At 45.7% G+C, this 16,568-nt stretch overlaps 1 protein-coding gene across 3 annotated transcripts in view; it reads left to right on the plus strand.

Annotated features, from left to right (window-relative positions):
• MYO16 (myosin XVI) overlaps nucleotides 1-8,825 on the plus strand; it is a 593,786-nt gene extending 584,961 nt beyond the window's left edge. For all 3 annotated transcript variants that reach the window (XM_073887420.1, XM_073887418.1, XM_073887419.1), the window contains exon 35: nucleotides 3,724-8,825. In XM_073887420.1, the coding sequence (XP_073743521.1) occupies nucleotides 3,724-3,951 (228 nt within the window). In that variant the 3' untranslated portion in view covers nucleotides 3,952-8,825. The remainder of the gene's footprint in view (nucleotides 1-3,723) is intronic.
• Nucleotides 8,826-16,568: the final 7,743 nt, after the last annotated feature.

Genomic DNA, 16,568 nt, shown 5'->3' on the forward strand with positions numbered 1-16,568 from the left:
TTGCATCCTTCTTGTTTTCTTTTAGATTAATGGAATATTTATTATTTCACATTTTCTACATATAACTTGCTAATTACACATTCTCTCCCTGCATGTTCTATAGTTTTACTAGAGAAGAGACCACGCATTTTTGACTTACTGCATCTTAAGGGATTTTTGTTACTTTGTCCACTTTCCTAATACTGCTAGAACGCTACAACCTCTAAACACATAACCCCTCCTGGCTTTTACAGGTTATCACTGGCGTGCGTTCCTGTTCTACAAATAATTTATAGTCTATAAGACACCCCAAGCATCCAACTTCTATTTACCCTTGGATTTAATTCTGATGTCCTTAATTCTCTCTTAAATTTCAATTTAAAAAAAAATTCAATTTTTCCATCCAAGATCATTTTCCTTCACCTTAAACAAAAATGGGAGACTTCTGATGGCCAATTTCCTCCTTTTTACTGTCTAAAAATATCTCTATTTCACCTTGTGAGGGTTATTTTTATTGACGTAGAGTTTTAGGCTGAATTACTTTCTTCCAGTACTTTACTCTGTGATTTGCTGTTGCCTGGCTTCTGCTTAGAAGTCAACTTACCCTCTCATTGTTGTTCCTCTGAAGGGAATGTGTCTTTTTCCTTTGGCTTTTAGAGCTTTTTCCTTTGTCTTTGTTTTAACAGGATCCTCCTTGTGCTTTTTTACTGCTGGCTATGGCCTGTGTGTGTGTTTGCCTTTTGTGTGGTTTGCTGAGCCTCTTAAGTGTGTGTATTGATGCCCTTTGTAAGTTCTGGAAACTTATCTCTTTGAGGACTGCCTTGTCACATTCTTTGTCTATCTTTTCCTTCTGGAATTCCTTTTATGTGTGTCTGTTCCGCTGTCTCTTCTGTTTGTCCATCATTTCCTCTCTCCTAAGCATTTCATCATAGGTATTTTAAAGTCTTTATCGACTAGCCCTAAATCTGGATCATCTGTGAATCTGTTTTATCCTTCAATCTTTAGAGAATTTCCTTGTCTCTCCACATGTAATTTCTGATCGCACAGTAAAGCTTAGTGGGTCAACAAACTGTAGATGCTGCAGAGGATGCTGTCTACTGGAGAGATTCCAACATCCCGTTAGGAGGCCGAGGCAAGGGAGGACGTCCTCAGTCCAATCACAGACTGAGCCACGGTGCAGAATCAGCCTGCCTCGGCTTTGCCTCTGATCTGCAGAGAGCCTGTGGGTCTTTTTGTTCCTTAGCTCTGGTTGAGTGCAGATGTGCTCCAGCTGTGCATTTCAGAGGTCCTGGCCCGTTCTCCAGGCTGTGCCCCACTCAGGTGCAAAGTCTACAAGTCTCGAAGATGAGACTAATCAGGTGCTTGAGGCTATTCTTCCCCCACCCCTGCCCCCCATCAGATTTTTTGCTTCTGAGGCGCCATGAACACTGTAGGAGATTTCACTCTGCTTTTTGTAAGCTTTTGGCCTAAGGCACCACTCATGCATACAGCTGGAAAACTTAACAAATGTCTCTTGGGGAAAATGGCCATCATTTGAGGGTCCTCAGATTCCCAATCTGTGTCTCTCATCTCCTACAACTGCAACATATTGTACGGTTTCTCTTTCTTCTAGAAAGGGCTCTCTAGACCCACAGAAGAACCCAGAATTGGCAAATGTTCCAGGAGAGGGGGGAAAAAAAAAACAGCTGGTAATTATCGGTTCCGAAAGATTTTCTCCATCCAGAATTTCTGTTTCCCTTGTTCTCAGTTTGCCAGAGCTATCTGATACTCTAAATATCTGATTTTGGTAATTTGTCTCTCTCTCTTTTTTTTTTTTTCATCTTTACAATGGGAGCAGTAACCTGCCATGATCTGCAAAACCCTATGCAGATGTGGAGGTTTCTTGTTTTGCTTTTAATTAGATGAATGTGAAGTTATGTTACTTAACAAAAAGGATATCTCAAGGAAGTTGGGGGAAAAAAATCAACTGAGATGGTAAAAATATTCTTCCATCAATTACATACTCTCTCATAAGAATAAATGCCGTGACAGTATTTTTTGCAGATTGCTACTATGTGCTGAACATGGGCCAAGGAACATATAAATAGGTGTTCAATACCCATAGAGTGAAAGAGATTGCAGCTGAAAGTAGCCGCCAAGTGTACACGAGAAAGTAGAGGAGCTAAAATACAATAGTGAAGGAAGACGGATTACACTGAACCCCGTGTAGGGAAAGGAGAAAGAGGGCATGACATAGGGACGCTGGTCTTTAGCATATATCGGCTCCTGGACAACAGTGTAGAGTAGGACCTCGGAAGACAGACTCTGGAGCCAGTCACCATTTTTCATGTGACTTTGGGCAAACTGCTTTACCTCCTTGTGCCCCGATACCCTCGTCTGCTAAAGGCGAGCTAGCAGTGCTGTGGAGAGCTCTCTGGAGGATTGCTGAGTTAATGTGTCTCAGGTGCTTAGAAAAGTACCTGGTACAGAGTTAGTACTCTAAAGTGTTTATTAAAAAGATATTTTTTACACCCTCCCTTTTATTGGCTCACTTCCTGAACGTAAAGTCAGTCTGGCTTCCATGGGAGCCTTCCCCACAGGGGGATGTGTCATTTCCATGTCGTTCTGGTGCAGTCCCGGAGACTGGAGAAACATACCCTCTCTGGGGCAGGGGGCAGAGGGTATGCATGCTGCTTCAGCCTTGATTCCTGGAGGTCCCTTCAGGAAGAGACAGTCACGGTCCTGTTTTCCACACTTATGGTGTTTTTCTGGTTATCTGTACATTCAATATGGGGGAACCTCCTTTTGCTGGCAGCCAGCTCCAGAAACCTAGTTATGTACTGCGGATATGGGTTTGGCTTCCCGACTTCTGTGGTTTACCCCCATGTCTCGACGTTCTGCCCATTAAGGTGTTGGTTCTTAAACTGGACCGCTGATTAGCCTCGCTGCTTCCGAGTGACTGCTTTCACATAGGAGCCAACCGCTATGCCCTGCTTTCATTTACTGTCGTTCGTTTTGATGGGGAGGCTGGAAGGGGCACCAGAACAAAGCAGGAGGTACTTTGAAAGTGGGTTGAGACGTCTTGTTTCTTCTGAATTCTCCCCAGTATTCCCACTGTGAAGTCCCGCACACTCACTCTAGAATGGCCAGAAAAACGGTAGCCTAAGGAAGCGAGAGGACTAAGCCCATACAATTGCATCATGATGCTCTCCTGCAAAGGTCCCTAAAGTTCCCTCTCTGGGCACAAGATCAGAGAGCAGCCAGGTGCTGGTTGAGATCCCTGCTTTGATTTCCCCCCACAAACTGGAGCATCGTAGTCAGTAGGGTCATACTCCCTTAGAAGATGTTGACTAGTTCTGCACAGATGGGAGGACCCTAGAATCAGGGGAACCTTGAGAAACCCAAAAACCTAAAAACAGCCTCACAGTTGTGATAAATGAGGAAAAAGTGTAGGATGTCATAAGAATGTATATCATAACAGAGGGCAAAGGGCACGCAGACATGTGCCCGCTTCTGGAATCACCTGGAGGTTTATCTCCTTAGCCAGTGTCCCTGCCCTCCGTACTTTGTTCTGTTTGCCGCCTTCACAGGGCAGTTTCCTGCGCTGCTCGAGGGCCGGTTTCCCGCTGCAGCAGCGCCTGGAGGCTTGGTAGCCAGCGCCCCCCCGCCCGCCCCCATCTCCCTCTCCCTGCCCCGTGTGGCTCTCCCTCTCCCCTCTGGCTCACAGCACCTGCTGCTGCAAGTTTCCCCTCTTCCCTCCCGCAGGTAATCCATCAGCTGCGGCTCTCGGAGAACGAAAGCGCCGCCCTGCAGGAGCTCCTGGACTGGAGGCGGAAGCTGTGCGAGGGGACAGAAGACTGGCAGCGCCTCCTGCAGCCCTCGGAGCCCAGGGCGCCTCCCCCTCCGCCCTGCAAGAAGCCCACCCTGGCGAAGAAGCCCGAGGGGGCGTCCTGCGGCCGGCTGCCCCCCGAGCTGTGGGACTCCGGCACGTGAGGGGCCGCGCGCCGCAGGTGCCCGCGCCACCCCGGCCCGGGCGCTTCCCGCGCGCCCCTGCACCGAGCGGCGCGGGACCGGGCAGAGGGCACCGCGCTCCGCGTGTGCGTGCGTGCGTGTTCTTTCTCACCCGCGGGTGGCGCGCACTCGGCTTCTCGGGCCCCGCGACCCACCCCGCCCCCGGCCGCAGGAGCAGGGCCTGGAGCAGCCGGGCGGGGAGGGGGAGCACCGCCAGCGGAACGCGGCAGGGCAGAGGAGGGGCGCGCGCTGGACCGTGTTTCCGAGCGCGACCACGTGTTCCTTGTTCGCCAGGCGCTCTCCCGGGATCCACCCTCCGCGACAGACGTTTGATTTCTTTGTAGGTGGTGTGTTTTGTTGGCATTACAAACCCGATCATTATTTACCTGTTTCTGACCCTGTTTTATAACTTTATGCAATTGGTGGTGCTCCCTTCAAATCACACATTTAAAACAAAAGTTTCTAGACTTTTCTTTCCTCCCACCCCCCTTTTTCCCCCTAAAGGACCTAAGCCCCTCGAGACTGTGTCATTGCTTTAGCTTCGCCAGTGTCAAGCCTGCGCACACGTGGACTGAGCCCCGGGTTTCCGTTCGGCTGGCTGGGGACGCACGTGTCTCTGCTGACGTGCACGGCCAGCTCCTGGCGGCCACCTCCTCCCCCCGCGTCACTCTCGGCTACGGGAACTCAGTGAGGCGCGTGGGGCTTCACGTTCATAGCCGGCGGTGTGACAGGGTCACCTCGGAGGTCCGCACAGTCCGAAGGAGCTTGCGGAGACGTGCCGCTCGGGGTGGTGACGCCGCATCCCAGGGTGGCCGTCCCCTCGGAGCTGCGCTGCATGGCTCACCTGCTCTATCTCCTCAGCCCTCCCGTGACACAACCACCCATTTATCCGTGTGCTTCTGTGGCAGTCAGGAAGTCCTCAGCGGTGCCACCAGACCATGGTGTCTTGCTGCTTGGAACTTTGTGTTCATACCAGCCTCTGAAAAGTCACCATACCAATAAAAGGTGCAGCTACGTTCTCCGGTGGTGGTATTTATTTGCGGCTGCTTCTGTCTCCCTGGCCCGACGAGCAGGGGCAGTGAAGCCATCTCGTCCTCATGGCCTCTGCCTTGCTCTGTGCTCGCAGCCCTCTGCAGGCTTCGGGCGCTAGGGGTTTATTTTAAAATAAAGGTTTTATGATTATTGCAGGTATAACTGCAAGCAGACGTCAACATTAAGAATAATATGTTTGTCACTTAGAAATAATCATAGGCTGCCAGATCCAGAGACGATTTCCATTAAAAAGGTAGTTTCCTATTGTGCCAGGGGAGAAGCCCTGGCTGGGTCAGCCAGGGGCCCGAGGGGCCAGGGAACCCGCGGGACAAGCCTAGATCGTGATGCCCTTGGGAAGGACTGGGGGAGGCAGGGTTTGCAGGCGTAGAATCGGCAAGTTTGCATAATTTCAGGGGCTCCAGGTCAGAGGCTGTCCCCTGGTTGTCTGGTACCTGGCCCTGGGCAGGGGGATGGGGGTGGGGGTCAGTGACTAGAGAGCGAGCCGCCCATGAAGGAGGTGGTTGGGTGTGGGCTTCGGATTGGTTGGTGATGTTTACTATCTGTAGGACTTGACTTAGCGAGGCGGGAGTGGGGTGGTTAAAGCATCGAAATACAGAAAATGAAAAGGCATAGTTAATACACGGTTAACGGGCAACATTCCTGATGCCGTCTAACAGGGAGGCCTTCTGCTCACCTCCAGCAGAGCCCCACACATCGCCTCTCTCCGCACTCTCCCTAACGCCTGACTTTCTAACCTCAGCCACCAAGTGATGGAAGAACCAACTTTCCTTGACGTACATGGCTTCCTTGCCCACGCCTTGCACATTGTAGCCACCTAATGATCCTGGATCAGAAGTCTGGACTGATCTCCCCCCACCCCAGCACACACAGTGTATTTATTTGGACCGGGGTGAAAAGCAAACTGTTCAAGCATTGCACCTTTTGAGGATTTGTTTCCAGTGCGCACTGAACACTTGTTGTACCGCTGTGCAGGTGCTTTGCACACATTATTCCCAACGCAGACGTCGGCCTCCGTGGTGATTACCATCTACGTACTCATCCTGGAATTCAAGCTTTAAGTAGGCTGTCAGAACGTAAACCCTCATCTTTATGGTTCCAAAGTCCGTACCACGTTAACTTGATATGCAGAAATGTTCTGCTTATTATCTCAAAATATATCTTTAAAATCTTCAAACTAAATGACTCCTGGGGGATACAGTGCCATGTGAAACTGAGGTAAGACAGGGAAAACTTATGTGGAGTAGACCGTCCCCAGCACGTGTGGGTCCCAATGACACCGCCCTCTGTTTTGTTAACCTGGTCGCGGTTTAGGGCTTGGGCAGGTGCAGGCTGACCTGTCTGTCACTTGCTAGAGGTACCAGGGGCATCCCGGAGAGTTTATATGGGCTGAGTCTAGGATTCCTTTTGTCTCATCTAATGTTTGTTGACCTTCCAGAGGCAGAGAACCAACCCTTTGAAGACGTTCTAGACCACATTCAGGTGTGTGTTAACCTTACTGTAGAACCCTGTGATTGTACCTGTTCTGACATGACCAGACAGGCAGCAGACTCGAAAGCATGAATAGCCACAATAGTAGAAACAGTACTAAGAGTCCTAAAAATACGAGATAAAGTCCAAATCTGTGTGTGTATTAAAGGTACCCCCGGAATGGTTCTCTAATGATTACAACACTGTCAACAAAATGAACAGAGGTACTATTCTGCTTAATAAAGCACCGAATGTTATTCCACATAAGCAAGATTTCAACAATTATGTGTGTTTGCAATATACTTAATGGTGGTATTTTAATTGCTATCAGACCATAAGGTATGAATTATGACATATTATTGGGACTGAGACTTTGTTTAGCAATATAATTGGTATGAATTATTACCCTGTGTTCAAACACTGCCCAATCTTATTGCTTTTTTAAAAAATGCTTTATGAGTGGTCTCTAAAAACTACTATCAAAATGTTTATAGTGGGTTAAAATGATTTAAAGTGTATTTTCTAGAGTGGAAAAATATATTGTTACTATTCTTAAATTGTGGTACCTAATTTAGTAGAATTATGCTTACATAAATCTACCCAATAAGAGCAACGACCAATTAAAATCTTAGATTTGTAAATGAACATCACATATGAACATTACATAAGTTGGACACAAACTATGTTATGAATTCCACAGTCTAGGAGGACAGATAAATTTCTGTCAAAATTCTATTGGCTGTCGATTTCCAGCAAAATATCCAACTCAGCTCCTGTCACAATAAAGGGCATAAGGTTATTTACATAATGACATTCTGCAGTGGGACACATTTCGCTCTTGGCTATTACTCTGCGCTGCTAATTTTTTCCCCCAACTTTTAAATGTATATCTTTAGCTAGAAGTTAATAGGATTTATTTTTATGTTTATTCTCATCAGGAAATTTTCAACAAAAAACATTAAATTAGCTGGAAAAAAAACAACTGTGTTCCGAGTAAAAGTTCAGTGTAATTTCATTACATTTTTCAAATCGTTTTTAGCGGCACATAAAAAAGCCATGTAATGCAGATGAAAGCAATTATATTTCTATTTATGGTGCAATGGTAAATTCATGGTTTCCCAAAACAGTAGCACTGCTTTCAAAAAACTAAAAATATCTTCTCTCCCCCCATTCTACTTCCTTTACATCTTATTCATAAGCAATGACTTTATCAAACAGATTCTACTACAATGTTCTCCCCATGTGAGTTACAAAGATACTCGTACAGCACAGGGTTGTAACATGCTGAGTTACAGACAGGAAAGAATTACCTTTGTAGTCCCGTTCACTTTCCCTAAGTACTGCAGACCCCTGGGCGGCTCCATTATTGTGGTTCCGGTAAGTTTCTCTAAAATCCAGCATGCTTTGTAAAACTTTAAAGATGAGTTTTTCAAAGGCTAAGTCTTATTAGCTGCCTATAATACATCTCTATCACCTGTTCTAATTTCTCAGATCACTTTCAGATTTAAAAAAAAAAAACCTATTTATACCTAAAATATTTTTTGTATGCTTTGACATTGGCACAGTGTAATCTGGGTTTATGCGGTTTACCTGATCACTACAGTGGCAGAAGAAGACCTTGATGTCTTCTCATAGAAAATATTAAAGGTGAATAAATCTATGCATTCATTTCCATTGTTGCTTCACAAAAGGAATGCATCGAATGTGTCTTCGCTTTGCTTTGAATTAGTCATGGGCTGATAGCCGGCGTATCTGCTGGCTTGCCTTGCCCGATAGCCCCAGGGAACGCGTGAAGCTTCAAAGCAAGGTGCGTGAGCTTGCCCACATGACATTTTCCTGATGTCACCACTTAGCTTCTAAAGTCTAAAGAGAATGAAAGAGAATGAAACTATTGATAAATCCCAAGGGGGAGATCAAAGCTCTAAAGAAAAATGAAATAAAACCAAATTCAATTTGAGGTTTTGATCTTTTAAGATTTCAGCAAACAAAGGGGATGGAGGTCCATGATCTCAAACAATTGGCTTAAAAGTGTATGAATTCTGTCACATTCTGAAGAAAGGTTTTCTTTACTGGACCTATTTTTGGGAATCTGTTCAACTGAATTTAATCACACTGGGTCTTGAGTGGTAACAAGAGGAACGGTGGTTCCCAGCAGAGTCCCTGTTGTGGTTCATCAATATTACTCTTGAATAAAATCACTAATCTTCATATCACAAAAGGAACTTTCTGGCTACCTTGTTCTCTTAAGTCCGTTGTACATTCGTGTGGGTTGTGGGGGAAATAGTTCTCCAGAAAACTTCTCAATTGGTAAACTGCTGTCATTCCCTTGGGCATAGAAGCTGTTATAAAAAGATAACATTCTATATTTTAAAAAGCAAGAAAAATTCCCTGGCAGGAGAGAAGAGACGCCACGGGAAATCCACATAGTAATGGCCTCGGCTCCTGAAGGCTGTCAAGGGTCAGGAAGGAGGGAATTGGAGGTGACATTGTCTCATTACTGATCACCAGGAACACTTACCTTTCAGCCTCATGAAAACAAACCTTACAAAGACAGAAGACTTAGTGCCAAGAGCATTCACAGGCCAAAAGTTTGCCCAGAGTGACTCAAAGAAAAAACTCATTAAAGGTACAAGTTGCTACGTCTCCCCGCCTTACTCCGGTAGTCGGCGTTTGGCCCTAGTGAGTCTCCAACCCTACCTATGTTTATTCTCAGGTAGGCTAACTATTTCAGCCAACAACCACAGAAGCTAGTGGCTCCACACAATAGACTATTCTAGGTTTCTCCCTTACGTCACAGTCCGACACATGTTGACCCCAAGAAGTCGTCCAGAGACCAAGGGTTCTTCTTCCTTCTCACGTCTCCGACCTCCTTGTGGCCTGTGGAGGACTTCTTGTTCAGCCAGTGGGTGGAGGGGAGCGAGTCACAGCCCGAGAGAGGCTCGTGTCACTTCTGCTCATATTCCATTGGCCAGAACTCAGTTGTGGGATGGCAAGATGGGAAATGGTCCTGCTCTGTGACCCAGAGGAAGGGGAAATCATTTGGTGAACAATTACCCAGTGTCTGTCCCACTGTGTGAGGTAGGGAACTCCTAGCACAAATAGCTAAAATCTATTTTCTATCTCCTTTTGTGTTCAGAAGTCACCTAGGGCAATTTGCCGTCCACCAACCATGAGTGCAGGACCTCCCTCCGCCCAGCCACCACCCACTCACCTTTCCCCATGTCCCACGATAAACTGTCCTTGGCCACCCTGGAAGCTGATGCAGTGAGGAGGGGTAGGGGACAAGAGGAGAGTTGGGAGCATTCTCACTTTTTGCCTGGTGGCTTCCACTCCGGGTCTGACAGCGGGACAAAGCTGCCATCCTCTTGTGCGAGACCTCCTGCTGGTCTTCTCTCTCACACCTGGGCACATGGATGCAGTTCTGTGTCCACGGCTGCTAGCAACACTTCCCGAGCCCTTGGACATCGGGAGAGATGCCTCTCTTCCCTGAGGTCTCCCTAATCTCCATAGGAGACTCCATCAGATGGTGCTCTTGGCCTCTCAAAGTGTTTGTCTAAGGACCAGCCGCAATGACATCACCGGGAGCCCCACCCCCAGACCTGCTGAATCAGAGTCTGCATTTTAACAAGACCCGCAGGTGATTCGTGTGCTCTGGAAAGCCTGAGCGACATGCCGTGGACTCATTCGTGCTGGCTCCCTCTGTGGGACCATCTGCATCTTTATCATTCTGAAGCCAGGGAAATCATGACTCAAGCTTGTCAAACCGTCTTCTATACTCATTGGCAGAGTGATGTCACCAAAGATTTCCTCCAGGTAAAACCGAGCGCTGAGAGTTATAATTTGCCCTAGACCAGGGACCCGGTCACTCACTCCCTCTGCCGTCCTAGGAAGCCTGCCATTCTTAACTCCAAATGTCTTCAGAGATGCAAGTACCCACCAAAACGTTCTACAAATGTGCTCACTCAGTCTGGTTTCAGAGAGGGTCAATAATGAGAAGACAGGTTCCAAATTACTTGTTTGTTGCAGGGGCATTTCTAACAGTCTTTGTCTTCTGTCTCTTGTGCTCGCACTTTCGCTCTGATCTGGGGTGCCGTGACACCCTCACAGGTGACTCTTCATATGTCACTAGTTTATGGTTTTCAGCACAACTTCATCATTCTAAAGAATGCAGCTGATGCTTGAACAACGAGGGGGTTAATGGTGCCCACCCCCCTACATAGTTGAAAACCCATGTATAATTTTTGACTTGCCCAAAAACTTACCTACTGATAGCCTACTGTTGACCAGAAGCCTTACTGATAAGAGTCAATTAACATATTTGGTATGTTCTTTGTATTATATACTATATTCTTACAATAAAGTAAGTAAAGAAGATGTTATTAAGAAAATCGTTAAGAGAAAATGCATTTATAGTACTTCACTCTCTTTATCAAAAAAAACATCTGGGGCACATGTGTGGCTCAGTTAGGCATCCGACTCTGGTCTTGATCTCAGGGTCATGAGTTCAAGCCCCGCACTGGGATCCACATTGGGTGTGGATCCTACTTCAAACAAACAAACAAACAAAAAACATCCGCCCACAAGGGGACCTGCACAGTTCAAACCTGTGTTGTTCAAGGGGCAACTGGAGTTTGCTTTATGCTTTAAGTCACACTGATATTTTCATTTACAACTATTCCCAGTTCAAAGTTTCCATCTTCAATTTGTTTACAGGTTTTTACATTATACTTAACACTGAATTGGTTTGGATTTCCATCTTTTAAATCAAGAATAAGCCTTCCCATGGCTCCTGCCAAGCCATTAATGCCAGGTGAAATGAAGCGAAAACCAGTTTGCTCTCGATGAATTCAATTGACGTGTGGTCTGTGCTTTCAGTATCATCTCTAAATAGGAAAACATAATGGCACCTTTTATCCTGAGAAGCACACCACTGGAAAATAAGTCAATGTGAGAATGCTCCAAAATTTTAAACTGCCCATCCAAAGAGCAGACTCTTCCAAATTTTACTTCTTGAATGCTTTCTCATAGCCTACATTGTCCTTCTTTACCTCGCTCTGTGACGCTCTTGTAACCTCTCCACTTCACCATCTTCAGGAGAGTACAGGTCTCATGTCCAGACTGTGGACTGGGTAATTCATTTGACAGCAGTGGCGGTGGCTTGTGGCGACAGCGTCCCCACCCCCTGCCATGGGGCTGTGCTTGGGGTTGCAGAGCTGGGTGAGAGCCGGGGCTCCTGGGTCCCCTCTACAGCAGGGGAGGTGGGCGAGCGGGAGCCGTGGAAAGGGAGTGTCATTGCACTCTTGTCTTGGGTTAGCCGTGAGCGTGAGAAAGACACGGGGTAGTTAATATGCTCCACCTATGTTTTCAACTGGGAAGCAGAACTCATATTTTGGTGCCAAATTCATAGAGAAGCCCATTGAGATTTTCTCTATGAAGATGCTTTAATTTTATGCATGGTTCACCTGAAGCAAGTTCATTTATTGAAAATTAAACATTTTTTTGAAGCCCCTCCTCTGCGTATTTGGCCTTGAATGTGTGATCCTGTTCAAACGGATACAATTCCTGCTCCTAGGAGGTTACAGTTTGGGGCAGAAAAGCAGTTAGATGAATAACTCCACGTATAACTATTTAAGGTCAATGTCATGAAGTGCTGTGAAGGCAAAGTGCAGGTTACTGCAGAACTCTAAAGGAAAATCTAATTTGCCTAAAGGAGTGATGGAAGTCTTTCCTAAAATAGTATTTATATTGAAACATATTGAAGCAGCTACAGGATGAGAAGAAGAGTCTGTCCCTCAGAGGCCACGCGGGAGGTAAAAAGCCTCGGGAACGGGAGAGACAGCAGATGTAGGCATTCGGAGAAAGGACCCTTCCCGTCCAAGTGCTCGCAGTGCTAAGCCTCTACCTCCCCTATGGCACCTGCCAGTGGGTATCACAATCTCCAACCTTCCCACTAAATCGCGGGGACTTAAAAGACCTTGATATTCCTCAGACTCCAATCTTTGGCATAGTGGACATGGCCACCCACGACTGACCAATGAATAAATGAAATGATGCATAAATGAATGATATCTTTCTGCTCCTTCCCAAATCCCTAAAAATAATATAAAAACATTTTAATACCTAAATCATGATATAGGGCTTTTAATGGACCGGAAAATGGGAGAAAGTCTTGAAACATAGAAGAGAGTGACAAAGGAATTTGGAAAGGAAACCACAGCCTAAAATGGGTAAAATAGGATTTGGTGTCAGAACCTATTATCTTCCTATGGATAAGTGTCAGAACGTGAAAACTGCTTTCACCTGTCATGAACCTGAATATGCTCAACAATAAAAGACGTGGAATATGTACATCTACCATATACAGTCGGTATGAAGTAAAATGGTACATGTGGAGGTAGTTTGTGAATTGTGTAGACATTGGTTATCTGGAGCCGTGGCTTTGTTACCTAACCCTCCATGGATCTTTACATACGAAAAGAATACTTAAGTTTAGCTTTCCGTACATGATCTCAGACAGTCCTGAGGTAAAGAAAGAAAAAGAAGAAATACGTGTCCCATTTGTTACTCTATTTTACCTCAGGAAAGATAGAACTAATGGCCAGTACCTGTGATGTGCAGAGAGTAGGAGTCTGGTATCCACTCATTCACACGGAGCCCTGGACAGAGCTATAGGGATCTAGGTTCTGTGCTGGCTGAGTAGGTTAGCGTGCCTTTTCTTTTCTTTTGTAATGTCAGGTGTGTGTGTGTGTGTGTGTGTGTGTGTGTATTGGGGACAGGGAAGGCAGAGGATGTCTAGTAAATTCCTAAGTGATTATTCTAAAATGCTATGATTCTTATCATAAGATAATTGACATTTTTGAAGAAAAGAGATAGAAGAGCTAAGAGATTGCTTTGGCCCAAGCAGGAAGTATAAAAGCGATGGTAGACCCCAAAGGAAGGAAAGGCATGTCTCTGGTCAGACAGAAGAGGGATGCTCATTCAAGGCAACAAAGTCAATGTTAAGAATATGCTCATAAGTTTAAAAAAAAAAAAAAACAAGAAAGTGTCTTCTAGGATTAACTGTGCCAGAAACATGAGGAGACTGTCTTCAGAGTGGCCGCTAACACTTATCCCCCAGACGTGGCGTCTCTTTTCGAGTGATGAAAATAAAAATCATTTGGAATTGGTAATCAAGCCCCTTCCTACCAATGTGACAGTGTTAGACCTTGCCTCGGGCAAGCCCAAGGAAAAAGACAAAGAAACACAAGGAATTCAGAGTGCCAAAGCTTATCAAAGTCAAAACGGTATCTTTTTAAAATGGCAAGTAAGGTTGAAAAGATGATTTAATAGGAAAGAACATCGAACCTGACCAAGTGGGGAATTTCGGAGAAACAGGGAGGCTCTGAAGCGCGTACTCCTTTCACATTTGTGATGGTTGCCAAAGGGTCCTTGGAAATCTAAAATCGTGGCAAGAACTGTAAAGTGGAAATTTAAAGTATTAGTGTGTGAGTGTGCATAAAATCTAGGAGATCCTGAACATAAGGGAATTGGAAAGGCCCAGAGCCACTGTCCCATTGCACGTGTCCAATACAGAGAATATTATTAAAACTGACACAGAACTAGTCAGACAGTACACCTTGTTTTTTTTTTTTTTTCAAGTTAATTTATGATGTGTTTGTTTGGTCTCTAGTAATCTCTCCCCCCTGATTATCCTGAGGGGGTAGAAAACCAGAGTGAATGGGTTCCTAAGTAAGATTTCCAAAGGGTATATACATTAGCTCACTGATACAACCAATCAGTATTTTTGAGCACTTACTAAGTGGTATGCTTACAGTGGTCCCAGGGTTTACAGAAACAATACAAGAAGTCCAGAGCTCCAGGTCTTGAGTGTATAAAAATCTGGACCATGGAGTAAATGGTCCAGCAGCAATAAGGCTTAAAGCATCAAAATCCAGCCGTTCTGAGAACAGGTGGGTTGGAGAAGATAGTAAATTAATTATAAAACATGGAGGAGAGGAGGGTGCCTCCCCACTTCACCATACGCCATCAAAACTGGGAAAGGGCAGCAATAAATGAAGACTACTGAGATGGGTCAGTGTAAAGAGCCTCACAGAAGACCTGCAAAAATTCTTACATTTTGTACGGCAGATGTAGAATAATGTCCCTGTGCATCAGCAACTGGGGAAATGCATCAACACCGAACAAAGGAGCAAATGATTTGATGTCATCTCAGGGTTTTTTGTGTTTTACTGGGACCTTTGGTAGCTCCCATTCACTCCTTCATTTGACCCTGCCAGGGCACCTACTGTGTTTCTCTGGGTTCCTAGGTAGCAACAGAAACGCTCCTTCTGATCAGATGGGAGTCTGGGGCCAGCGGAGGGTAGGACAGGCATTGCGATGCAATGACCCCGAGTACCGGGGTGCAGATGGACTCTCTGCAGTGGATCAGCCCAGCACGAGGGGAACCAGGTTGCCGCCTGCCTCGCTGCCTGTGTCGGAGGGTGGTCCCAGGGCACACACCTTCCTTTGAATCAGCTGTGGGTCACCACCAGCCTGTTTCCATGAGGTCATTTCTTGTTCATCATCCATGAAGATGTTTGCCCACAAGCCCTGGTAAGAGCACAAAGGACAGAAGGCCCTCAAAAGGAGAAAAGAAAACACAACAGAGCCAGCCCGCATAGTTTCCATGTCACAATCCCCACAGCCTGACATTCCGTTCTCGTCGATGAGGAAACAATATAATGTACAGTCCTGTCACCATAGCTATTAATAACTTGGATGACTTCCAGAGCCGCATGGGTACAAGGGAATATTCTGTCCTTAGTAATCACATCACTGTTTGGATGTTTTCTTTCTGAGACCATGCCTCTATGTCTCCTGCCTGCCACGTGTGAAGGTTCTAATTTTCCAGTCACACATAAGCCCTGATTAGTGGTGATAAGGCAGTAAGTGGGACCGAATTTTTTTAAGCGACTTAGAAAACCACAAAGAACTCTGAGTCCCAAAACACTCTATTAGCACTTTCCAGTCCTATTTTAGAAAACAAATGGGAAAAATGTAAAATGGGGTGGGTTGGGAAGGTTTTTCATCAAAGTGTAGCTGTAATTTTAAGTAGGAGTTTTGTACTTAAACCCCCTAATGGCAAGCATGATTAAGAGAAGCTTGGCTTTACTGTTTACAGCAAACCTTGATTAAATACAAACAAGCTAATGGAACAAAAAGAGAGAGAGAGAGAGAAAGAAATCTCTTCCAGAATGCCCTCCGGCCCTTCCCCGGAAGAGCCATCCTGGAGGAAAACAGACAGGAAGCGTGGAGTTGGCCATCTGTTTCTCCTCTTTCCTCCTATTTTCTCCCATCCTTGGTCCGTCTGGACAATTTGCCTGCTCTAGCCTATCTTTTGAGTTTCAACTTTTCAAAAAGCAGATACCACAGCAACCTACTTTATGTTCAACATCTATCACTGCGGGCCTTCTTAATGTTAAAGAATAGTAAGACTCATGATTGCCCTGTGACTCTCCGAGACTTTTTTTTTTTTTAAGTGAGGAAGGTGGAGCTGTCTCTGTCTGAATTTTCCTCTAAACCTTCGATACCAGGTGGCCAGGAGCATGAAGACGGGACAGCAGGGAGAGGGGACAGGTGATCACACACTTCTTTCCTACTCCCTTTCCCCCCTTCCCTTCTGTTCTTGCTTCTATAAAAGGGGTGAGCACACGGCAAGCATCACATAAACCAGCAGCAGAAAAACAAAAATAATTCATCTGTCGAGAGGAAAGAGAGAATGTGTTATGGCTACAGCAAAGTGAGTAAGGAGTGGAAGGTGGGCAGTAAATGGGACCTTGTTTCAGAAGGTCTGATTCTGAGCTCAGGGAAGAGGTGCAGAGTGTTTGAGAGGCAGAGCGTGAAGGGGAAAGTAAATAACACCCTTGACGGCAACCCAGGTGGCATTTCATTTGGGGATAAGCCAGCAGAGAGGTAAGGCTAAAGGAAGCAAAGTAGGTGTCTTTTCACAACTCGGAGAAGAGTTGTGGGACAGCTGGTTCTTACAGAAAATAGTTCTTATATTTAAGAAGGAGGTTCCTGAGTGTGCTCTAGATTAAGCT

This window comes from Callorhinus ursinus, unplaced genomic scaffold (genome assembly GCF_003265705.2).
Source record: "Callorhinus ursinus isolate GAN/ISIS: 27379988/994484 unplaced genomic scaffold, GSC_fseal_2.0 scaffold79, whole genome shotgun sequence".
Lineage (NCBI taxonomy): Eukaryota > Metazoa > Chordata > Mammalia > Carnivora > Otariidae > Callorhinus > Callorhinus ursinus.